This window comes from Lotus japonicus, chromosome 1, assembly GCF_012489685.1.
Source record: "Lotus japonicus ecotype B-129 chromosome 1, LjGifu_v1.2".
In the NCBI taxonomy this organism is placed as follows: Eukaryota; Viridiplantae; Streptophyta; class Magnoliopsida; order Fabales; family Fabaceae; genus Lotus; species Lotus japonicus.
Window position 1 is genome coordinate 112704439 of NC_080041.1, and position 26346 is coordinate 112730784.

General features: G+C 34.2%; 3 protein-coding genes across 4 annotated transcripts; 1 reads left to right on the forward strand and 2 right to left on the reverse strand.

The window, feature by feature from the left end:
• Positions 1-580: 580 nt before the first annotated feature.
• LOC130729347 (uncharacterized) lies at positions 581-5850 on the reverse strand. Of its 2 annotated transcripts, none has more exons than XM_057581073.1 (5): positions 5673-5850; positions 4595-4749; positions 4418-4471; positions 4211-4262; positions 581-1044 (listed from the first exon to the last, which is right to left on the reverse strand). In XM_057581073.1, the coding sequence occupies exons 2-5, from the start codon at positions 4678-4680 to the stop codon at positions 838-840; spliced, it is 399 nt and encodes a 132-aa protein (XP_057437056.1). In that variant the 5' UTR covers positions 4681-4749; positions 5673-5850; the 3' UTR covers positions 581-837. The 2 variants fall into 2 exon arrangements, with proteins under 2 accessions (XP_057437056.1, XP_057437055.1); XM_057581072.1 differs by having other exon boundaries at positions 4595-4701; positions 5673-5846.
• A 2292-nt stretch (positions 5851-8142) lies between these two features.
• LOC130729348 (uncharacterized) lies at positions 8143-11766 on the forward strand. The gene is made up of 6 exons (XM_057581074.1): positions 8143-8459; positions 8585-8824; positions 9818-9929; positions 10043-10217; positions 10661-10901; positions 11270-11766. Exons 1-6 carry the CDS (start codon positions 8276-8278, stop codon positions 11548-11550), a joined length of 1233 nt encoding a protein of 410 aa, XP_057437057.1. The 5' UTR covers positions 8143-8275; the 3' UTR covers positions 11551-11766.
• A 5436-nt stretch (positions 11767-17202) lies between these two features.
• LOC130732456 (non-specific lipid transfer protein GPI-anchored 31-like) lies at positions 17203-18028 on the reverse strand. Its single transcript, XM_057584501.1, has 2 exons — positions 17614-18028; positions 17203-17430 (listed from the first exon to the last, which is right to left on the reverse strand). The coding sequence occupies exons 1-2, from the start codon at positions 17936-17938 to the stop codon at positions 17384-17386; spliced, it is 372 nt and encodes a 123-aa protein (XP_057440484.1). The 5' UTR covers positions 17939-18028; the 3' UTR covers positions 17203-17383.
• Positions 18029-26346: the final 8318 nt, after the last annotated feature.

Here is a 26346-nt window from a genome sequence, read left to right on the forward strand (position 1 = left end):
AAGCCAAGAAACGGCGTGGTCGACGAGTGAGTGAAAAGCAGCGATCAGCGTGTTCTACTTCTAGGGATTTGAAAGACGCCACCGGCGGAAGCAATTGCGCCGCCGCAATAACCGTCTCAATTCTCGGTGGTCGCATGACTGTGAGTGAGTGAGTGAAGTAAAGGGGTTTTGGAAAGGGAAGCATTGACTGTACATGCTATTTATACACTCATAAATAAGTACTGACTTTCTTTTCACGCAACGAGCTTCTTGTCTGCTTTATTTTCACGCCACGCGCTTCTTGTTAATCCTCCGTCGTTTTATGCCCAAAACCAATGTCGTTTATAGTCAAAAGTAATGACTTTCTTTTCACGCGACTCCGTTCACTCAATCTTATGTCGTTTTATGCCCAAAACAAATCAAATGTCTGTCTCCTTTCTTGCAACAAAAATAACTTATTAAATTATACTAAATTAATTTAAATATTAGTAGCTACTATCAATTTTGAGAATAGAAATTATTTTTTGACCATAAAGAAAAGAAAATAAATTAAACAAATCATGTGTTCTAGATTATATTGCGAATAAAAACTTTACCAATATATAAAACATATATTATTTAGAATATATTAATTTAATAAAGTTTGTAAGTATAATTATTTAAGGATACATGATCGTTTAAGAACATTTACACAACACTACACAAAACAAAACATTGAAAAAATATCCATGAAAAATTATGTGTCACCAAAGGCTTATATTCTGTGTCATGACTAATACCATATGCATAGAGCATTTTAGCATAGTTGAACGGGTTAAACACCAACTGTTGACGGTCAAGCTAACATTGTGCTCATCATTATTCATGGCTTTCTGAATGAGAGTGGGAAGAGCTACTGGAAGCATCTAGCTGAGAATTCTTGCCGAGGGTAAAACCTTTACACCCAGTGTTCTTCAAAGACGAGAAATTCCGAACAGCACCATCCAGAGCACTCTGCAGCATTTGATGGGAAGACAACTGTGGATTTTCAAAAGCTTTTCTGGCAGTTATTGCTGTAATATTTATCTGCAAAACAAATGTAGGAGGCATAAGATAAATTATGGAGTAAATCATCCTAAATAACTGAACTGGTAGGGTAAAACATTTTTCATTCAATATAATACTATGTGTATGAGACAGAATTTACATATTCTAACATATAAAAGTGGATACTGATGGGAATAGAGAGCCAAGTCAGCGTAAGAAGGGAAAAGGGTTGCTAGTTAACACTTTACACCCAAAGGCCTAAAATCAACAAAGCACGGGAGAGTTAGTTATAGGGAGAGAAAATAGTAGAGAGAGAATAAGGGATATATATATATATATATATATATATATTTTTAGAAAGCTCAATAATATATATTAAAATAGTAGAAAGCTTGAGACTCTCAAGCAAAGAGAAAACAGCACAGGACAAATAAACACCGCAAAAGAGAAAAAAGCCCCAAACACCCACACAAACAAACCCAAAAAAGAACCACGGAAAAACCAATAACACCCCATATATATATATATATATATATATATATATGTATATATATATATATATATATGCAGTGGATGAAGAGATACAACATTCATTTTGTTAATTACTTGTTTCGTTGGGCCAAGGGTCTCGACTCTCGACTCTGGTTCTGGGTTGCATTTCTGCTCATATACTTGTAAGTTGTAACTACATTTCATATACTATCAATACATACAAACACTTTTTAGATAGGAACAGTTTCGTTCCTATCAACTAATGCTTTCGTTGAGAGTGAACTGTATGAACAAGATGATGACTAACTAACGTTTAGAGTCCATGGAATCTCGAGTTGTTACTGTTGAGACCTCTCTCAGAAACCAGGAAACCAGGAAGCCTTGCTGCGTAGCCAAGAACCACTGAGAGATTGCATGACCCAACACTGAAGGAGTATACAGCTCAGCTTAGCTCCATGATGACTAGTGTTGGTGATCTCGCTAAAACCACCGCAAAACTGCATGGCGAGGTGTGAGAGAGATTCCGGTGGCAGCACGAGTCTCTGTTGACTTCGTTGTTATCAATCATACATGTGTTGTGACCACCGATGACAACGTGCGACTCACAGCCAAATGCGTTGAGTTGCCCACCTTCAATGCTGTTGACCTGATCGGATGGATTTCAAGAGCGAAAAATTAGTTCCAGTTCAGGGAAGTCCCCCAGATTTGCAGATTCAACTTGCTCAGGTCTGTATGGAAGGCATGACCCGGCGCTGGAGCAAAGGACCAAGGGATTGTGCTTCAAATGTGGGGCGCCCCTATAGCTCCACCAATCAATGTCCGAGGTAGAGTAAGTATAGGCTGTTGACAAGGAGGAGGAAAATGGAGAGGCTGAGATGATTTGTAAAGTCATTGATTATGGATGTCTCAACTTCCATGATAGCTAACCCGAAAACCATGAAGGTCGAAGGACAATTAGAGGGAGTGTGCATACTGTTACTCATAGACAGTGGGGCAAGCCATAACTTTTTATTTTTTTGAAAGAAAGCCATAACTTCATTACCAAAGAGCTGGTAGTATCCTTGGTACTTAACATTGCTCCAACTAGGCAGTTTAGGGTCAGCCTTGGAGATGGTAGCAAGTGGTTTTCAGAGGAGGTACATTGGGCTAATAGTAACTATGGGGACCGAAAGGTTGACAGTCATACTAGAATTGGGAGGAATTGACCCTATCCTTGGAGTAGAGTGGCGGGAAACACTACGAGACAGTAGGGTTGATTGGAAAAGGAAGGCCATGAGCTTTAAAAGTGGAGGGGAGGTTATCACCCTTAGAGGGTAGTAAGTCTCTGACCCTCAACATGATTCAGCTTTGCAAGGATGTTCGCAGACCAATACACATAGGTGAAGCCATCAGTTGAAGGTGAAGGGAATGCATCCCGACACATGAGAGTTAAATCAGGTTTTAGAAAGGCACAATTTAGTTTTCCAAGAACCAAGAGAGTTTCCATCCCGAAGAAACCATGATCATGCAATAGTTTTGTTAATAAAAAGATTAATTGATAGGAATAGTTTTGTTCCTATTAGATAAGGAAAGTCATTTTCACCAGCTATACTCATATTTCTTTTCCTCCCTTCACATAAGTTTAGGAGCTTTCTGCCCTACATTTTTAGATACGAAGAAAGAACTATTAGAATATGTTAGGAGTAAGGGTTATGTTAAGTGTTAGGACTTAGGAGTCAGAGTTATGTTAAGAGTTAGGCCTATTGTAGAGTCTATTCTAGATTGGTTTCATTATTGAGCCACTCATAGAAGTTTCACGTTTTCAAGAATCAATTTGGCTCGCAGTTGTTTCAGGAAAAGTTATGAAGTCAATCTGACTTGTGATTATTTCAGAAGAACTAGGGAAATCAATCTACCCCCTGAGATATCTTGACAATCCAGACATCCAGCCCTAGGCATGACAAAGGTGTTTTATGTCCCCTCATTGACCTTAGATATGACCGAAGAAGTCCTTGTAAAGGGTTAGGCAATTCTCACCCTTACAATTTACCCCTTCCTGTAACAGATTCCCTTGCCTTCTTCCCACCAACACATTCAGTTATTACTTATTACTCTAATCCCTAATCCCTATCCCTGATCATTCAAACATTATTTTATAACAAATTAGCAATAATCCCTATTCTTGCTCATCCCTGTTCCCACTCTCCTCCTTGCTCGCTTCTTCTTCCTATTGTAGACTTGGGTAATGGGAGGTATAACAATTTCTAGCTACTAATACAACACAAATCAGATGCTTCAACTTCAAATATTCTGGACAATGATCTAAGTTGTGACTAATGACAGGCAACATAAAGCAAGAGAGCACAGGGTCACCCTTCCTATAAATACTTTAGCTCAAAAACCAAATATAAGGTCTGGTCTATTACATTGTACTGTGTAGCTATGAAGAAATTTTTCAACAACCCTAGGCCAAAAGGAACTTGGCCCAGAGTCTGTTAATTTAAAAAATTCCAAGAATCCATAAATTCCAGAAAATCTTAACATCCTCAACCATAGTGGATGATTTCTATGTTTAGCTCCACTCTAAAGAGTTTTCTACATAATCTAATATGGTGTTCATGAAGTTGACATGTATAAAGCATCTAATTGCTTAATCAAGATCACTTAATGTAAATTACATCAACTGAAGCAAATAAAAGTAATACTTTTAACTATGATAACATTGTCATCATACCGATTGTGAGGCCATCTGCACCAAAGCTTTGGCAAGTGGGAATATGCAAAACCTTATAACAGGTAAAGAAAAAAAAAATCAGCACGTATAAAATAAGATTTTTGTTCAGCTTATGTTGCATATAGTGAACTTGTTTTCCTAAGTTACTCTCATCTGATCATTCAGGAACTAAATAAAAATATGTAAAAGAAAAGGGAAACATCTTACATTCCTCGGCCACCATCAAGTGCTTCCTCTGCCGGGCCTTTCCATTCATCAATTCTGTCAGGCACAAATAGATAATGCATCACAGTAAAACTACTGATAAAATATAGTATATGACAAGACCAATAGATATGCAAGAGAAAAAGAGACATCGAAAACGACTAGTGAGAGAGAGATTACACCCATCCATAGCGGCGGTCAAAAAGGAGCCGCTTAGAAGATTGCCTGCTGTTTGGAACATTGACTTTGGAGCTTGTGGATTCCATTTAACACATTTATTTGCTTGGCTGGGCGCAGGAGGAGGAACAGGAAAAATGAAACTCTTGCGTTAATGGCTGGAATGAAGGTTACCAATGAATCTAAATGAGGCAGGCAGAGATTTGAGGCATAGTTTTATATTCAAAATACATGAAATTGGACATTCTACGTAAGTAATATCCAATTCATTTTGAGATAAATTTCAAAATAAATGTTAACTTTGCAATACTTAACTTGGTACAGAGATGTTGATCGCTAAGGAAAAAGTGAAACACATAATATCATTGAGATTTTCAAAAAAAAATAGCAAAGACTGTTGCACAAATTCAAGCCTTATATGTGCTAACAGCTTTCGAGATTCAAAGAGGAGTAGTTTGAAACCTTGAAAGCATATTTATACTTAAAATTCTCATCCTAGAGTTAAAAGTTGAAGCTCAATTATTCTTTAAAATATTGCTCCAGAATCCACAGTGTAGTATCTTCAACTTCAAGTCTTGAAACAAGATAACTGAACAATGACTGAGTCTAAATAATGATTTTGCAAGCAAAACATGCTGAGATACAAAATAGTTAATATATATATATATATATATATATATATATATCTGAGTTAAGAATCCAAAACATTATGCAGTAACAAAACAAAAATAACCACATGTTAATTTCAGTCTTATAAGAAGTTAAGCAGTAACAAAACAAAAATAACAAATGAATTTTTGGCACACAGGACTGATCAACCATCTTGTCCATTTCTGTCAATTGTACTAAACACTATGCACTTGCTCCTGAAGAAACCTCCCACAATTGAAAAGCTGTCAAATTGAAGTATATTTCTCTATAGTACATTTTCACTGAACATAAAGCTCTTTTTATTCTGAGAATTTGCAAGTTAACAACAAAGAAAATACACAGCTGGTGATATTTCCAACTTGAAGCCACCCCACAAGAGTGACAAGACCCAAGTTGTATAAAACGAAAATTAAGCAAGAAAAGGAGGTACCTATGAGTAGAAGTTGACGCCTGTAAACGGGTCTGAAGATTTGGAGAAATGGGTTTGAAGCTGTGTATGCAATGGAATGATGAAGTGGCAAAATAATGTGAAGCTGTTTAATGGATTGAGCAACCGGAGAAAGGGTATGTCGTCTTAGATAATCGGGTTTTATTTTTTTTGTGAAACAGATAATCAGATTTAAGTTTGGTCTTTTTTTTTTAAGGTTTTTCCTTTTTTTTGTGAATTGCTTTTTTCTTGGTCATTGATCGTAATCCACTGGCCGATTTAAAAATATATATGTATTTCAAATTGTAGTTGAAAAGGTTTAGGAATAATTGTGTGCATCGGGAAACCAACGTAATGATTACTTAAGCAAGTGATGAGTAAAAGGCTTTATTCCACAACACAAGTTCATGAGACACTAAAAAAGTTTTTACTTATTGCTAGTGAAAGGTGAAAGTGAGGGCAGTTCAAAATAAATTAAGGTAAGGAGAAAATTAGCTAATAAAGTACTGTAAACGGCTAAGTAAATTAAAATAAAGACTTGAAATAAACTGATTGTGTTCAGAACTAGAAATTCGGTGTGAATCTCCCACGATTGTGGTGTTGTTTCATAATGGAAAGGTGAGATGGTGATCGTAGTAGGCAAGACGAAGCTCCAAGTTCCACGACGAGGGGTACCTACAAAAGAACTTCAACACTCAAGTAAGTGTTTGAGTTGAGAGAGAATTTCAAAGACTTAGTTATAACTCAAGTGTAAGTACTAAGAATGAATAGAATATGTAAATGAACGATAAAACTGGTATTTATAGGGTTGGGGTCCTTGGGATGTCTTTGCGAGTGTGAAGGAGACCCTTTTAGTAGGGCGTTCGAGTGGGCAGGTGGTCCTGAACCGCCCTGCCTTGACTCGTTGGTCCCGGTCCTCTAGTGGCCGAGTAGGCACTACCAACGAGATGTTTCTTCCTAGGTCATTCAGCCCGACCTTTTATGGCTGATACTTTGGTGTATGCCTTTTGGTTGATTGAGATGTCCTCAGGCCGATAGTTGAGAAGCTGGCTGGAACAGGAGCCCCCCATAACTTGTCCCACCAAGTGTGCCAATTTGTTCACTAGACTTTTGGTGAACAAATAAAAATCCTAAGATCAATTTGGGGCTGGAACAAGCTTTCAAAGGGTTCTTTGATAAAAACGTACTAGTATCAATGTTCAAAATAATTTCATACAAATGTATTAGTAAAAAGCTCTAAAAATGTTTCAAGATAAGAAATTATTAAAAGAAAGGAGTATAAAGAAAGAAATAAGAACATACACATATATTGCAAAAATAAGAACAGATTACAAAACAAAAATTCATACTCTCTTTCTTTTGAACTCATTTTTGTCTAAGTGTGACGTATATCTCTTTTGGAGTTTTTTGATTAAGAAATTGTGAACCCTTGATTACAGATACTATAGACTAAAAATCTTAACGACTCCTTATGGTCAAATAACTAAGTATAGACAAGTGTCTTGTTCAATATTTGACCTTTGATCTTCTCTTGTAAAACTTCCACGCGTCCATGAGTTATTTTCAAGTAATTATCCCTTTCTATCTGCGCCGAACTCAAGCATTCTTCGACCTAATGTCACTTGAGGTCATCAACCTTCTCCAAGAGTTAAATTTAATAACAAACTTGGAAACTAACAAAACATTACTCAACAAGTGATTCTCAACAAACATTTTCAAGTTGAAGTGATGAAGTTTTCAAGCTAATTTGTACTCCAATAACTCCTTTTGTATCAAAGTACTTCACTTTTAAACCTTGTAGAATTCGACCAAATTGAACCATAAACTTGTAAGTCTAAATCTTACATATAAGAAATAATTAGAATTCAAGGTCTTGAACCTCAACTTCTCTACCCAAAATCTCCGAAGAATGGTCAGGTTCTAACTTTATTTAAACACATAGTATAAATTTTAGGGTTAACAAACACTTGCTTAAGGGATACAATGTTGAACAACTACACCAACCCAAAATAAATTGTCGGTGCCGCTACGAAGTTAAAATTAATGTTACCTATATATTTTGAAATTTTAAAAAGACTAATTTATAATAAAAAATTAAAACATAAACTCACTTATAAAAAGAAAAAATTAATTTTAAATAAAACATTTACATTTTAAAATATTAATTTCATTAAATTATTATTATTTTTTATTCATAACGAAAGTTTTATTGTTTCTCATTATTTATATTGTATTCTATCATTATTGAATCTATCTTTTTTTTTTTTGAAATTTCAATCTATCTTAAATACAAGTATAAGATAAGAGTCCTTGATTTTTTTTCATTCCACGGTTCAACTCAATTTGATCATTAAACCTTCAACCACTTCGACCAATTTAAATTAATGATAGGTTTGTTTCAAAAATTATCTTATTTTCAAATGGCCCAAAAATATTAGTATATTTACACAAGTGACCCCAACCCAAGACGAGGACGCGCATCAAAAGAAGCAAAAAGCTAAGTCTCTCACAACATTCTTCAACCTTCTCCTCTCTCATCACTCTTCGTCGTCGTCGTGTTCGTCTGCGCCCTAACCAAACCACCGAGTCAAATTCCACCACCTCCGATGTGGGCTGCTTCGTGCCTCGCATCATGCTGCGCCGCCTGCGCATGCGACGCCTGCCGCACCGTCGTCTCCGGCATCAGTCGCCGTTCCGCCAGGATCGCCTACTGCGGCCTCTTCGCTTTCTCCCTCCTCGTTGCTGGAATTCTCCGTGAAGTCGCTGCTCCTCTCATGGAATCTATCCCCTGTATCTATTCCCTTCTTCAATTTCCTTATTCCGCAATCAATTGCTTCATATTCCCCTTTTTGATTTGATTTTAGGTTTGAAATAGATTGATTGATTGATTTGTTGTTCTTGTGTGATTGATGCAGGGATTAATCACTTCAAACATACTCCTAGCAGAGAATGGTTTGAGACTGATGCTGTTCTTAGGGTTAGCTTGGGGAATTTTCTGTTCTTCACTATCCTTGCGGTTCTGATGGTCGGTGTGAAAAATCAGAAGGATCCTCGTGATGGCTTGCATCATGGGGGTTGGATGATGAAGATTATCTGTTGGTTCCTTTTGGTAATCTTTATGTTTTTCCTTCCAAACGAAATCATCAGCTTTTATGGTAAGAATTTATGCTAATTTGATTTCAGTTTGTAGTTTCAAATTGGTTCCTTCCTTGGCTTGTAGAATTTTATGTGCATTTGATTCTTAAGGGGCAGTTTGTCTGCCTGTGACTTGCGATTGCATTGAATCGAATCGAAATTTGATGAATCTATTTGGGATGATAAAGCATTTAGCTGACATATTTACACTGATAATTGCTTTTTCATAAATAGAAGTCTATAAATAGGAAGTATTTTGTTTTTGAAGAAACTACTTTCTAAATGTCATTTTTGTTAGACTTTTTATAAGAATTTGATTCTTAAGGGGCAGTTTGTCTGCCTGTGAGTTGAGATTAAATTGATGAGTGTATTTCGGATGATAATAGCATTTAGCTGACAGCTTTACACTGATAATTGCTTTTCATCAATAGAAGTCTATTACTAGGAAGTATTTTTTTGAAGAAGTTACTTCCTAAATGTCACCATATTTTTGTGCATTTTTCGAATGGAAATGTCATGTTGACACGGCCCCTCGAAATGAAAACTGTCTTCTTGCTCATGCAACTTTATTATTCATTAATTGCACATCAACACCATATGGACATTTGAAGAGCATGTGGTTATTGGGAGATGTAAGTTATATCTGGAATGAAAGGATTACTGTGGATCAATCTTAGATTCTTTGAATTTATGTATTTTATTTGTTTGAGCTAAGGTTTGGTGGCAATCAGGAAACTTCTCTCAATTACAACAATATAGTTCTTAATATCATTTGATCATTCTATAGTTTTTTAAATGCCTAGTATAGTAATTCGAATTTAGAAGCTTGTTTATACTCTTGACTTGGAAAACAATTTGCTATTCAGTATCTTATAGGAGCTATAAATTTCAAGATACAAAAAATTGCTTCTTGCTTAAACAATTGAAATTGAATGTCAAAATAAAATAGATGCTTTTTTGTTTGCATTTGACATGTACATTATTTCATTGTTTATGATTATGTTTATTTGCAGAAACAATATCAAAGTTTGGGTCGGGTATGTTCCTTCTTGTTCAAGTTGTGCTCTTGTTGGATTTCGTTCATGGATGGAATGACAAATGGGTTGGATTTGATGAACAATTCTGGTTAGTTTTAGGTTTTTGCTGTATTACTTAACTCCTGTAATATAGTTTCCTTTACTTGACATTATAGTTTTGAATGTGAATTTCTGTATTTAATTGTTTCTTTATTTATACAGGTATGTTGCTCTGTTTGTTGTTTCACTTGTTTGTTATCTGGCTACATTTGTGTTCTCGGGAGTTCTCTTTCACCTTTTCACACCATCTGGACAAGACTGTGGAATCAATGTCTTTTTCATCACTATGACCCTGATTCTTGCATTTGTTTTTGCCATAGTTGCTTTGCATCCTGCAGTAAGTTCATTTATTAATTTTCACTGCAGCTAACTATTACTCATCTGGTTATCTTGTTTTTCAATGTAGAATGTTAATATACCAAATTTGTCTCTCCTGTGATATTGAATGCCATTGCTTGAAAGTTCTAAATGATACATTTTCCATTTGTTTTAACTTTAACACATGGCGAAAATGTCACTGCATATATATATATATATATATATATATATATATATAATTTGTTCATTATTAAATCTGGTTTCTTATCTGCTATCTATGTTGTCTTAGTTCTGTATTTTTTGTGGAATGTGATCCTGGGAAAAATGGTGTTACAAGTATATTATTCTTGTCAGCATTATTTTGTGTTTAGTTAGGAACTGGTTTTATTCTATTCTGCCTATATGTAAACTATTCAGTACTTTGGTTGGCCCTTGAGTTGTTTGTATTATTCTCATTTACAGGTAAATGGAAGCATTTTGCCTTCTTCAGTAATATCATTGTACTGCACTTATCTCTGCTATAGTGCACTGGCTAGTGAACCCAGAGATTACGAGTGCAATGGTCTGCACAAACACTCAAAAGCTGTTTCTACTGGCACTCTTACTTTGGGTTTACTTACCACTACTCTATCAGTTGTGTATTCTGCTGTGCGTGCTGGGTCTTCTGCCACAGTACTTTCCCCACCAAGCTCTCCTCGTGCTGGTAAATTCTTTAATACAATAATGATATCTAAAAACACTTTTGTTTGCCGAGAAGCTTGGTTAAATTTTGGCACTGTGAAGGACAATAATGAATTTTCGTTGTTATTTGCTAAGCATCAAAATACCAAAGTTCAAGACTGACAAGAGAAATGCTAACAACACTTATGAATTCATTCATTAACACACTCAATGTGATTAATTTATTTCTTACAAACTTAACACATTTTTCAAAAAGTGAGGCGAATGTATTGACATTTTCAAAAATAGATCAATTAATTATATGTGGAGTATGTGGGAGAGTGTCTTCAAAAGAGTGTGTTCCTAGCACTACTCGTTCTGATAACTTCTCAATTTGTGGTTATTCTGCAGGCAAGCCGTTGCTTCCATTGGATGGAAATGAGGAAGAAAAGAATGAGAAAGCGAAGCCAGTTACATATTCATACTCCTTCTTCCACTTGATTTTTTCTCTAGCTAGCATGTATTCTGCAATGCTTCTGACAGGTTGGTCCACCTCTGTTGGGGAGAGCGGGAAGTTGGTTGACGTGGGGTGGCCTTCGGTCTGGGTTCGGATTGTAACTTGCTGGGCAACTGCTATACTCTTCTTATGGTCTCTTGTAGCTCCTATCATGTTCCCAGAGAGGGAGTTCTGAGTGGCTTGCATCTCATTTCAAGGCTCTGAGGAATGTTGTGTAACCTGACTACTATGTTTAGTCGCAGTCTGCTTCTATTGTGATAAACAATATGCATCTATATGAAACATGCACTGGAAAAAAAGTTTTCACTGTGAATGACATAATTCCAGGTGGTATGTTTTTAATTGTATAGTTAGTTACATTTGTTCTCTGAATAAATCCGTGTGTTCGTAATGCTTGTCTGATCCACACTAATAATGTATAATATATCTGGATGTTCAAAAAATCAACTCAGACATATGAGAAACTGGTTGGAGCATTTGAGGAGTAGACTAATGCCTAGCACTTGTCATAAAACTTTGATTCAAGTTTGTAATTGACAATTTTTTTCCATGAGATATTTATTGAATTGTTATGCAGAAAAGAGAAAGAATTAGAAGAACGATTCTATCCCTATATTCTGCACAAGAATTGTTTGAGCTTACATGCTAGTGCATGTGATAACCCAAACCACTAGTGCGTGCAGAAGTTGGCTGCCTGAGAATAGTTAAAGTAATTTGACCAAAAAGAAAAAAATAATAATTAGAGTAAAGATATAAGGACATTATTTTTGCCTTGGGTTACGGTTGGAGATTCATCTATGCAGTGTTTAGAGAAATGTTAGCAACATTCTCTCTTTTGAGCACTTTCTTTTGGTTTCCCAACGTATTGCCACAGTCTGACAACTATAAGACTAATCTCTTGAGGATCTGAGATCACGTTAAGTGGGTAGACCTCTCCCAATAAATGCTTCTCCATATGAACCGCCCAGAAATCAAACCTTGAACTAAATGCTTAAGGAGCTCAATTATCAACCAGTTGTGCTACACCTTGTTGGTTGAACACTTTCTTTTTGATTGGTTAAAATTCATGTCATGTAAGCATCTCCAATGCTAGTTCTTAGAGGTGAGTTCTTAAGTAAAGAACTAAGAACTAGGTTTTTAAGCATTGGAGATAGTTGACGTGGAGTTCTTAGTTCTTAAAAATAAGAACTAGTTCTTATATAAGCAACTTTGCTTTATGAGTTATTAACATAAAAAAACATTTTTTCTCTCATCCAAATTATTCTATTACATTATGAGTTTTGTTTTATTACTTTATTAAAATAAAAAGTATAAATAATGTGGTGTGGTGGGACCAATGAATAGTGTTAAGCACTCAAAGTTAAGAACTTGTGGTTGGAGCGAAATATGTAAAAGTTGCTTAAGGGTTGGTTAAACATATGTGGCAGTACAAGCTCACATGAATAGTGCTTAAGAACTCACCTCTAAGAACTAGCATTGGAGATGCTCTAAGGTCCATTAAATAATATGGGTTCCACTCCCAATTTAGTGAGATCTACAAGGATTTTAACCTATCAAAGAGTAAGTATTAGAAGGAAAGTGTTAAAGAAAATGTTGTTAGCATTTCTCGTGTAAATTCATCGGTGTTGTTTTCCAGTATTCAACATTATTTAGAATATTGTAGCTGTTAGGTTATTTTAATAATCAACTACAATTGTTGAATCAAGAATGAAAGTAAAATAGTTCTTTCACACAACGACAGGAACGAGAACGAAAAACACACAACAGAACACCAACATCGAACCAAAATTACAGTCAGGCCCCACGAATAGCACATCATCTCCGAAATATCCCTTGATGAAAAGTCAAACCCACCAAAATCAAAACCCACCAGCTATGCCCAACCTTAGATCTGAGCAAATCTAAGCAGGCCATGAAAGTGGCGTCGAGTAGTCGAACATGAGTGAGATCGACCAACCCAAGGCACGAGAAAGCCGGAGGCGATGGTAGAGAGGCTCGTCGCCCTCCACCTAGTCGGATTTTGAATGCCAGAGGACCAAAGCGAAAGGCCAGAAATCGCAGAAGTTGTAGTCGCCAGATCTTGAAATTGGGTCGGAGGGAAAGGAGAAAAGGGGGCTAAAACATAAAGGGAAGAACGAAGGGAGGTCGTCGTAGTGGACAGGGGCGATACGACGACCACCTATGAAAGCCTAGGTCAAGTCGAAGAAAGGAGAGAAGGTATAGTGAATTTCGTAGAGAGAGAAGTTTATGTAAACCCCAATTATTTTTATTTTAAAATGATTACTATTTAATTTTAATATAAAATTTTGAAAATTATGTTGTTAATTGAAAACGTCAACAAAACAAAATGACCTAGCCTGCAACCTCCAACTAATCACCCCACAAGCAAAGCAAAGACCTCAAAAAATCAGCAACCAACACTCTTGATATCCCAAATAGACCATCTGAGCTATATATAAAAAACCAAGGCACATAGAAACTAAAAGCGCATAACTACCAAAGTTCAAAACCCCTCAACCTCCAAAATATCTAAAAGACAACACCCATACCTTGAGCCAATAGTATAGCCCTTCTAGCGTGCATGTAAACCCCATAATAATGCGAGTCATCAGTGACATAGCATGGTTTTCGACCTTGCTTATTTTTCTTTGGACCGTTCTCAACAAGGCATACAAGCACTACATCATTCGTCCTCATGTTATTCAAACATCTAAGCATATAAGAAATCCATAACTCATTGTGTTCATATTCAACTTCTCATGTTAATCATGCATAGCATTCAATGATACAACTCTTAACCATAATTGCCTACAAAACAGTTCAAAGGTAGAAAAAACGTCACTTAGTGCTGAAGGGGCAACAAACCTACGCATGTGCGCCACCTTCCCCACGCACATGCGCCACTCACCCACACACATGCGTCACAGTCCTTTCCCTTTTCTGAGTTTCATGATTTTTCTCACTTTTAACTTGATTTTTAGCCCAAGTCTTAACATTTTAGTCCCTTTAAATGATTATAAGGTTCATACACCATACTAAATCCATCTCCATTAGTTTATCATGGAATTAGAAAGCTCATCATTAATCATAAAACTTTCATACAATTCTAGCAAACAATTTTGCACGCTAAAGTCCAAGAGCCGAAGTGCCCCTACCTCGAACGCTTTCCTTCCAAGCTTTAGCTCCTCGTAACAAAATCAACAAGGGGTTCTTCACCTTGAATGCTAACTATTTTGTGTAGGAATGAAAGACAAAAGATGAATTCTTGATGGTGTTTGAGAGGGAAAAATATCAATGTTCAGTTTTTGGAACAAGAAAGATGAAGAAGATGAAAATGGTGTTCACTCTCTTTCTCTCTAACTTCTCTCTTACTATTCTCTCTATTCCTTTCTCCTTTCTATCCCCTAAATCGTAAAAAAATGATTGAATGAGCTTAAAGAGAGGGGGTGGTCGGCCATCACACAAAAATGGCAAGGATTGTGCTTTTGGTTTTGGTCCTCTAACCCATGCATACCATTTATTTTTAGCCTAAAACATCATGATTAGTACTTTAACCCTTGGTTCATGAGCCTAGCCTATTTGTTTTCCCTCAACAACTCAAAATCTGAACAATCAGCTCCCACTTCAGAAAATCTATGATCAATTTCGTGATTGGTTCGTTCACGAGTCAAACTCGACTCGTTTTCGAGCCGAAAACACTATCGGGCAGTGTTTTAAGACTCAGCTCGGACCGGCCGGTCCGACCGGTTCGACCGGGACTCGGTGACCTGACCGGTCCGAGCCACACTTCAGACCAGAGGTGCAAGCCGCTCGGATTGAACCGCTTAGAACCGGCCGGTTCAATCATAAACTCGGTGACTCGGCCGGTTTTTTGATTGAACCGGCGAGTCACCTTTTTTTTTTTTTTTTGGGTCAATGCCAGTCGGCCCAATCCCCCTTTTCATGCTTTTTTAATTTTTTTTTAAGTTTGTTGACGTTGGGCCATTCAAATTGTTCTTTTGGAAGCCCGTTTATCTAATTATTAAACATATTGGGTTATTCAAATTGTTTTTTTTTAATCCAGTTATAAACATTTTGTATGTAGTAGGGAAAAAACTTGATATTATGTTCAAAATGCTGCCAGGAGGGTTCGAACACAAGCCATGGAGGAAATATGGAGGAAACCATAACCACTGCACCATTACTATGTTATTGATTGGAGACGGATTTTATTAATTATATATTAAATATATATTGCATTGGACATTTTTTATGATTTTTAAATATACACCGAGTCAAGCAATCGAACCAGTGACCCACTGGTCCGACCAGTGACTCAGTGACTCAGTACCCCGACCGAGTCGATGACCGAGCCGAGTTTTAAAACACTGCTATCGGGCGAGTTTCTCGACCCTATAACAATATTAAAGTCAAAATTCTCGAAATTACGCGTAGATCATCGTAATGAGAAGGAAAGTATTTATTTCTCACTTGAATAATAATTAGATGGCAAAAAGGCGCTCTAGGCGAAAATGCGTCGATTTGACTGTTTTCCGAAGTGCAGCCGAATTCTCCGACGAACGAAGAATGAAACGCTTGGAAAATAACTTCGATGTTAATAATCAAAATATATTTTCCATTAGATTAAGTTCATCATACCAGGTCACACATAAAGATCAGTTTAATCAAGCATTAAAGCACTAAACCAAGAAATTAACCGAGTTTATTTCTCTTAAACAATCACGGGTCTTACAGAAGGTATAGTGAATTTCTTAGAGAGAGTTTATGTAAACCATTAATATTTTTATTTTTAAATGATTCCTATTTAATTTTAATATAAAATTTTGAAAATTGTTTTGTTAATTGAAAACGTCAACAAAAAAAAGACCTAGGCTGAACCTCCAACTAATCACCCCACAAGCAAAGCAAAGACCTCAAAAAATCGGCAACCAACATTCTTGATATCCCAAATAGACCATCGAGCTATATATAAAAAATCAAGGCACATTGAAAATAAAAGCACAAAGCTACCAGAGTTCAAAACCCCTCAACCTCCAAAATATCTAAAAGACAACGCCCATACCTTGAGCCAATAATATAACCCTTCTAGTGTGCATTTAAACCCCATATTAATAATGCGACTCATCAACGACGCCACATGGTTTTCGACCCCACTTATTTTTCTTTGGACAATCACGACTCAGACAATTAGAAACTGGTGTTACCGAACCATGAATTTTATGGGAAACGTTTTTCAAATTTACATAATACTTTTTCCTAATAAATATTATAGAAATGAAATCAGTAATTTAAATAACCTTTATACTAAAACAACACTTTTGGTTTTTTAAGCGTTCTGGACCAGCCACCAGCCTTGTTCCTAGCCCGAACAGTTGAACCGACTGTTCCGTTTATAAAAGTAGTGGTAATAAAATTCCATCATGAATTTGAGCATTCTAAACCTAGTGGTAAATGTTTAATTTTTTTAATATTTATGTTTTTATTACCATTTTCGTCTTTCACATGAGCTCATTTTACCTCGGGTAATGCTATTATGGGTGTCAAAATATTTTATCGTAATATGTAATTAACATAACTACACTATAATTTTCCGATGAATAAAAAAAACATAACTGCAGTATGATAATTGAATACTCGAAATCAATTTTACACCATATCAATTCCATATTGTGACATTTTTTATTAATTACTAGGATTAATGAAATAATTAAATTAGAGTTCTGGCATTAAATTTGGTCATATATGTAAGCGGCGGTTTCACTAAAGATATCAAGATGAAGAATGATATTTGACTACAAAATATATAAAATAAAACGAACCAAACTCTGAAATCAAACTAGTCTTTAATTAGCGTTGAATTTATTTAAAACTCAATCTTGACATAATAAACCAAAGGAAGAGAAACAAATAAATAAAGACGCATGCCATGTATACATATGTATGACATAGTTATTAATATAGGTGGATATCAAGGTCATAGAAGTTTCATGCGCCTTGAATGTTGTAGTTTATACCACTGGAGGTGAATGTGGAGGTGATGGAGGGACGATATAACCTAAATAAGAGAGGTCATTGTTAGTATCAAAGACCTCAGCAGTGAAAACATATATACAACAAATAAAACTAATATAAAAAATTCAACAATCTAACACACGTATGTTATTAGTCCCTTGTTAGAAGGAGAAACAACATAGTCACATAAATATATGGTATCAAATAAGATGAGTTGAATTCTTACTTCCACACTTGGTTCCAGAAGGAACTTCAGCTCCGCAAGTCTTGCCAACATAAAGAGCTTTTTCCATGCTAATATGACTCATAATCGGCCCTGGAATATGTTGGCAGAGGCAAGGGATATCAACATCTTTTAAGGTCTCACAACAGGCGCTAGATGGTGGAATTTTCGGCCCTTCTTTTTTAACAAAACTTGTACATTGAGTCATTATGGCAGTTAAGTTGCCTTTGCATACAAGCTGAGCTGAGATGCCTGGAACCTTTTCTAAAACTAGGATGGTTGAAGCAAGCACCAACATTGCAAAGGCTAGGTGTCTAATCGTCATCATGATGACCAATATGATTCTTGATAAGAAATATGATGGAGAATGTTATGATAGCAATATAGAGTTGAGGAACTATTATATAGAAGAACGATGGGAGGGGGAAGATATTATTTTAGACAAAAATCATTAATGATGTTGACTTATTAGTCAAAGGTTATGTATAAATATTAATGTGATTAATTACTTAGTTGACATTTTTCCATATGCATTAAGTCAGGAAATTAATAAGGAATTCTTATTCTACACTATTGCGAGATTTACGCAACTAAATTTATATTAGCGTTCCTTTATACCCCTCCGTTTTAAAATAATTGTCCATTTAGATAGTACATATTTGTTTCATAATAACTGTCCACTTAGAATTTCAATGAAGCATTAATTGATATTTTTCCTTATAATGCCCCTCTAAGATCAGTAAATGAAGAGAGATAATAATACACTTTAACTGGTAAAGTAAGAAAACAAATATTGTGTTTTAAAAGTTAACAAAATTAATTGTATTTCTTAATATGTGTGCATCCTTTCTAAGTGAACACTTATATTGAAACGGAGGGAGTATATGCCAGTTTATGATTCTGGTCAAATATAAAATTTATGACTTCTGTTTCTATTCAAAATACCAATTAATTTCCCATAATATCTTTTACCAATATTTTTGTCTGTAAATAGTAAATAATATCTCTCTCTCTATATATATATATATATATATATATATCTTATTGATTAAGGTGATCTTATGTGAGAAAATAAGAATAAATCACGATCGTTAGATCTAATCATGAATGGTCTAGATTAAAACACTAAGTCATGTAACTTTTAAAAAAGTCACATGACATTTTTAAGTGATCACATGACTATTAGCTTGTTTTAATCTGAATCGTTCATGATTAGATCTAACGGTTGTGATTTGTTCTAATGTTCTCACATAATATCATCATTCTAATGAGATACATCCTCATATATTTATATATATAACATATCTTATGATTAAAATACTTTTATATGAGAAAATAAGAATAAATCATGACCGTTAGATTTAATCATGAATGATCAAGATTAAAGCAACTTAATAAACTTAAATATACTAAAATATGATGTAAGTAAAATTGATTTGAGCATATTAAATGTTGTTTAAAAAAGTTAAATTTTATATTTAATATACTATTATATAAATATCGTAAAGAAATATAATAAAATTGATAAATAAAAGTGACTTGCATAAGTATTAAATATACCTAATATTATAATATTTAAATATTGTAAAATAAAAAAATAATATTTAATACATTAGTAAATTGAGGCATTGAATTCTATATATAAGTAAAATTGACTTGGACAAGCATTAAATTCTATATTTAATGCACTAATAAATAAATATCGTACATAAAATTGAGAAATAAAAAGTGACTTTTTTTTTGAAAGTAGAAATAAAGTGACTTAAATAAGTATTAAATATACTTAATATTATAATATTTACATATTTTAAATAAAATAATAATAATTAATGCACTAATAAATTGAAGCATAGAATTCTATATTTAAGTAAAATTGACTTGGACAAACATTAAATTCTATATTTTTGTGCATAGAGGTATCCTCTAGAGGAGGAAACCTTGTTGAAGTCGGGAACATCCACATTATGGTGGAGCAAATTCTCGTAGTAGAGGTTTTTTCCATTCATAAGACTTAAACCCGAGACTTTACTTAAGGGAAATCAATTATGTACCACTTGAACTAACCACTCGTTTGTCATTTAAACCTATTATGATTGCCTGTACAATTTAATAAATATAAATTTATTCGTCTATCTAATAAATCGAAAAGTTTCAGTGAAATTATATAATTTAGAAACTCTAAAAATTAATTCTCTTCAAAAAATAAATTCCTACAAAATACTATAATAAACAAAATTACATTATATTTTTTCCGAAAAAATATTATTGAAATGAAATCAATAATTTAAATATTATTTATAGTGAAACAACACTTTTGATTTTTTAAGCGTTTTGGACCGGTCACCTGCCTTGTCCTAGGCGGAACAATTGAACCGACCGATGATTTATAAATATCATGGTCATCAATTACCATCATTAATTTGAGCTTTCTAAAGCTATTTGTAATGCTTAATTTTTAAATATTTATATTTTAACTACCATTTTGTCTTTCACTAAAGCTAATTTTACTCTAGATAATATTAATATGGGTGTCAAATTATTTTACAAGGATTTAGTGGGATCTACAAGGATTTTAACCTATTAGGGCCCGTTTGGTGGTCAGGATAGGATATGATAGGATATGATATGTGAGCAGGATAGCAATATGACAGGATAAGAGCATGATATACTCTTATCCTATCATGTGTTTGATGTGCACATGATAAGGACAAGATATGATAAGGGAAAATGTTATATTTGAATACAAAAATACATTTAAAAACTGATCATTCTACTAAATTCCTTTTTTACATTTTCATGAATGAGTCTATTTTTAAAATAACTAATATTAATTAAAATTTTATTAATTTAATCTATTTTATTGTTTTGAACATAGCCTATATTTTAAATAAAATTATGCTACTAACCAATTGGTTTTCACTTAGTTGTGACATGTGATAATTAACAATAAAAGTTAACTAAATGAAGAATATTATTATTTAAAAAGTACTTTATATTTAAATTATAAATAATTATATAAATAGATAAATAGTTTTAAATAATAGGAGATGAAAAGAGAAAATTAGTCCATTACTATTAAAAAATAATATTTATAATCAATTGGTTTTCACTTAGTTGTAACACGTGATAAATAATAAAAATTAACTAAATAAAAAATATTATTGTTTAAAAAATACTTTATATTTATATTATTATTTAATTTTGAAATAATAGGAGATGAAAAATATTAAATTAGTCTATCACTATTAATACATCAATATTTGTAGTCTATTTTACTATTTATGAATAAAAAATTTCTATTTTATTTTATTTAAATTAATATTTTTATATTTATCAATGAATATTATTTTAAATTATATAATATTAAAATAATTTAATTTGGAGCTAGGATACTGAAAGAAAATATATAACTGATATCCTATCATGTTCTATCCTAACTCCCCTCTATGAATAACTTTTACACGTGATGAACATGATAGGATAGGAGACAAGATAACGTTATCATATCCTGTTGGTGCAACAAACAATAGATAACTATAGGATATGATTACTATCCTTTCCTATCCTATCCTGTCCTGACCACCAAACAGGTCCTTAAAGAGTAAGTGTTGGAAGGAGAGTGTTAAAGAAAGTGTTTATAGCATTTCTCATATATTTATGGATGTAAATTCATTGGTGGTGTTTTCTACTAGTCAACATTATTTGGAATATTGTACCTGTTAGGTTATTTTAATAATCAACTATAATTGTTGAATCAAGAATGAGAGTAAAATAGTTCTTTCAAACAGCGAGACGTAACATACACATCAGAACATTAATATCGAACCAAAATGACAGTCAAGCCCCTCGAATAGCAAATCATCTCCGAAAGATCCCTTAAAGAAAAGCCAAACCCACCAAAATCAAAACCCACCAGCTATGCCCAACCTTATATCTGAGCCTATCTAAGCAGACCATGAGAGTGGCGTCGAGTAGAGGAGCGAACATGAGTGAGATCAGCCAACCCAAGGTGCGAGAAAGGCGGAAGCGATGATAGAGGTGCTCGTTAGTGGACATCGAATGCTACCTCATGGAATATATCCTGAGAGCACAACTAAGAGGCCCTGGTCGCATCGCCCTCCATCTAGCCAGGTTTTGAACGTCAGAGGACCGAAGTGAAAGGCCAGAAATCGCGGTCGCCAAATCTTGAAATCAGGTTGGAGGAAGAGGAGAAAATGGGGCTAAAACGGAAAGCAAAGAACAAAGGGAGGTTGTCGTCGTGCACAGGGGCGACGCGATGACCACCTATGAAAGCCTAGGTCATGTCGAAGAGAGGAGAGAAGGTGTAACACCCCGATTTTCAAGGGTTACTTAGTGATCCAAAAGTAAATTAAACATGCTAATAAACTTTCGAAATCATAAAGATGCAGGTATATATATTTTTTGAAACATGATACCTCTTAATACTTTTCAAAACATGCTCTAACAAATGCTTAATAAATACCCAATAATAAATACTCTTACATCAACGAATAAGATTACAACAAGACTCCAAAAATATATAAGAGGATCTCCTATGTTCGTTGAGCTCCCTGCAATCTCCCCGCGACTAGTCTTGAAGCAGTAGCCCATAGTCACATCACTTCCTGGCGACGACTCCTCTCTTGTATCCATCAGTCACTTGCTCATCCTTTAGAGCGGCGTCGTCGAACATTCATAAGAGAGAAACGGTGCAAGGTTCAACTTCTTATACCACAAGGTCATATGTAGGAGGTGCACACGTACAAGCAAGTAAAAGCATGCATATTCACAATTATAAACACCTAGTAAGATTCTCACACAATGGCGTACTCGTACGTTCCTAAGGAACTCTAGGGAAGGACAAGATAAGGCAAACACTTCAAAAATCGAGGCACAAGGCCCTTCATCCACACGCCGTACCTCATAGGGTATTCATCCATCTAATATGCATTATGCTCAATGCAATTTCACCGTGATTCTGATATCATAAGCCAGAATCTATACTAGGTAGGCGAGACAAATGACCCACTCCAACCAAGTTCCATTTCTAATGAACCATGTATGATTCATTAGTGTTCGATTCAAGGGACCATTTTCACGGAGTACCCTTGATCTGCCAGTGTTGAACCTTTAGTTCAGCTCCTCTTGGTACAACTATGCAATGACATGCTCCATGAATTAGTCAAACAACGAAGTTATAATCTTTTGTCGTTCGATGACGACTTCACCACACCTCGACATAAGTGGTCGGGATCACCAACTCATAGGTGTCACTAGCTATCCGTCGCCACGGTAGCCCAACCATATTAGGTTCCACTTTTGATCTCATCCGATCAACATCGCTCGTACATCTCATATCATTCGATAAATATCAAAGCATACTTCATCAAGCATCAAGTAACATAAAACAAGGCATATAATCAACATAGATATCCTAAGATTTCATCATATCATTTTCAACAAGTAGTCATGTTCTCAAAAAGTATTCAAGTTCTCAACAAGTATTCATGTTCTCAAACATTAAGGCACTTAGGAATATCATCATTCATCATGTTCTAAACAAGTTATCATGTATATCATGCATTGTTAACTCATAAATATCACCTATATCATGCATAATATTCAAGGTTTAAATCCATGATCAATGGTATCTCAAAAACATTCCAAAACAGGTCCCAAAAGGACCGTTCTCAACAAGGCAAACAAGCACTACATCATTCGTCCTCATGTTATTCAAACATCTAAGCATATAAGAAATCCATAACTCATCGTGTTCATATTCAACTTCTCATGTTAATCATGCATAGCATTCAATGATACAACTCTTAACCATAATTGCCTACAAAACAGTTCAAAGGTAGAAAAAAACGTCACTTAGTGCTGAAGGGGCAGCAAACCTACGCATGTGCGCCACCTTCCCCACGCACATGCGCCACTCACCCACACACATGTGTCACAGTCCTTTCCCTTTTCTGAGTTTCATGATTTTTCTCACTTTTAACTTGATTTTTAGCCCAAGTCTTAACATTTTAGTCCCTTTAAATGATTATAAGGTTCATACATCATACTAAATCCATCTCCATTAGTTTATCATGGAATTAGAAAGCTCATCATTAATCATAAAACTTTCATACAATTCTAGCAAACAATTTTGCACGCAAAAGTCCAAGAGCCGAAGTGCCCCTACCTCGAACGCTTTCCTTCCAAGCTTTAGCTCCTCGTAACAAAATCAACAAGGGGTTCTTCACCTTGAATGCTAACTATTTTGTGTAGGAATGAAAGACTAAAGATGAATTCTTGATGGTGTTTGAGAGGGAAAAATGTCAATGTTCAGTTTTTGGAACAAGAAAGATGAAGAAGATGAAAATGGTGTTCACTCTCTTTCTCTCTAACTTCTCTCTTACTCTTCTCTCTATTCCTTTCTCCTTTCTATCCCCTAAATCGTAAAAAAATGATTGAATGAGCTTAAAGAGAGGGGGTGGTCGGCCATCACACAAAAATGGCAAGGATTGTACTTTTGGTTTTGGTCCTCTAACACATGCATACCATTTATTTTTAGCCTAAAACATCATGATTAGTACTTTAACCCTTGGTTCATGAGCCTAGCCTATTTGTTTTCCCTCAAAAACTCAAAATCTGAACAATCAGCTCGCAATTCAAAAAATATCTGATCAATTTCGTGATTGGTTCGTTCACGAGTCAAACTCGACTCGTTTTCGAGCCGAAAACACTATCGGGCGAGTTTCTCGAACCTATAACAATATTAAAGTCAAAATTCTCGAAATTACGCGTAGATCATCATAATGAGAAGGAAAGTATTTATTTCTCACTTGAATAATAATTAGATGGAAAAAAGGCGCTCTAGGCGAAAATGCGTCGATTTGACTGTTTTCCGAAGTGCAGCCGAATTCTCCGACGAACGAAGAATGAAACGCTTGGAAAATAACTTCGATGTTAATAATCAAAATATATTTTCCATTAGATTAAGTTCATCATACCAGGTCACACATAAAGATCAGTTTAATCAAGCATTAAAGCACTAAACCAAGAAATTAACCGAGTTTATTTCTCTTAAACAATCACGGATCTTACAGAAGGTATAGTGAATTTCTTAGAGAGAGAAGTTTATGTAAACCCTTAATATTTTTATTTTTAAATGATTACTATTTAATTTTAATATAAAATTTTGAAAATTGTTTTGTTAATTGAAAACGTCAACAAAAAAAAAAGACCTAGGCTGAACCTCCAACTAATCACCCCACAAGCAAAGCAAAGACCTCAAAAAATCGGCAACCAACATTCTTGATATCCCAAATAGACCATCGAGCTATATATAAAAAATCAAGGCACATTGAAAATAAAAGCACAAAGCTACCAGAGTTCAAAACCCATCAACCTCCAAAATATCTAAAAGACAACGCCCATACCTTGAGCCAATAATATAACCCTTCTAGTGTGCATTTAAACCCCATATTAATAATGCGAGTCATCAACGACACCACATGGTTTTCGACCCCACTTATTTTTCTTTGGACAATCACGACTCAGACAATTAGAAATTGGTGTTACCGAACCATGAATTTTATGGGAAACGTTTTTCAAATTTACATAATACTTTTTCCTAATAAATATTATAGAAATGAAATCAGTAATTTAAATAACCTTTATACTAAAACAACACTTTTGGTTTTTTAAGCGTTCTGGACCAGCCACCAGCCTTGTTCCTAGCCCGAACAGTTGAACCGACTGTTCCGGTTATAAAAGTAGTGGTAATAAAATTCCATCATGAATTTGAGCATTCTAAACCTAGTGGTAAATGTTTAATTTTTTTAATATTTATGTTTTTATTACCATTTTCGTCTTTCACATGAGCTTATTTTACCTCGGGTAATGCTATTATGGGTGTCAAAATATTTTATCGTAATATGTAATTAACATAACTACACTATAATTTTCCGATGAATAAAAAAAACATAACTGCAGTATGATAATTGAATACTCGAAATTAATTTTACACCATATCAATTCCATATTGTGACATTTTTTATTAATTACTAGGATTAATGAAATAATTAAATTAGAGTTCTGGCATTAAATTTGGTCATATATGTAAGCGGCGGTTTCACTAAAGATATCAAGATGAAGAATGATATTTGACTACAAAATCTATATATATATGTAAAGCACACTTAAACTTTTGCATTGATTAGTTTACCTTTGCATTAAATACATTAAATAATTAAATACAAAACTAAAAAAAAAACAACATCTACTTTATTATTTATTATATTAATAAATAATTGTTAAGCTTCTATATATATATGTAAAGCACACTTGAACTTTTGCATTGATTAAGTTTACCTTTACATTAAATACATTAAATAATTAAATACAAAACTAAAAAAAACAACATCTACTTTATTATTTATTATATTAATAAATAATTGTTAAGCTTTTCAATTTCCCATATTTTAAAATATTTTTTAATATTGATTAAATTTTAATTATTAATTACAACTTGAGGAAATTTTTTTAATAATAATAATTTAAATTGACTACCTTTACATTAATAAAAATATATAGTAAAAATAACTTTTAAATTTATAACTAATTGAAAAAAATCAAATTCTTATATGTTAAAATTAAAATAATAATTTTAATTTTAATTACTAATCATAAGTTGATGAATTTTAAAAATTAACTAATAAAACTTATTACTACATTTTACGTATAAAT

Coding starts and splice junctions, on each gene's coding strand:
- LOC130729347 (XM_057581073.1), bottom strand. CDS start 4,680: ATGGAATCCACAAGCTCCAAAGTCAATGTTCCAAACAGCAGGCAATCT. Junction 4,472..4,594: donor GACCGCCGCTATGGATGGGT/GTAATCTCTCTC, acceptor TGTGCCTGACAG/AATTGATGAATGGAAAGGCC. Junction 4,263..4,417: donor CTTGATGGTGGCCGAGGAAT/GTAAGATGTTTC, acceptor ACCTGTTATAAG/GTTTTGCATATTCCCACTTG.
- LOC130729348 (XM_057581074.1), top strand. CDS start 8,276: ATGTGGGCTGCTTCGTGCCTCGCATCATGCTGCGCCGCCTGCGCATGC. Junction 8,825..9,817: donor CGAAATCATCAGCTTTTATG/GTAAGAATTTAT, acceptor GTTTATTTGCAG/AAACAATATCAAAGTTTGGG. Junction 10,902..11,269: donor ACCAAGCTCTCCTCGTGCTG/GTAAATTCTTTA, acceptor GTTATTCTGCAG/GCAAGCCGTTGCTTCCATTG.
- LOC130732456 (XM_057584501.1), bottom strand. CDS start 17,938: ATGATGACGATTAGACACCTAGCCTTTGCAATGTTGGTGCTTGCTTCA. Junction 17,431..17,613: donor TTCTGGAACCAAGTGTGGAA/GTAAGAATTCAA, acceptor TCTCTTATTTAG/GTTATATCGTCCCTCCATCA.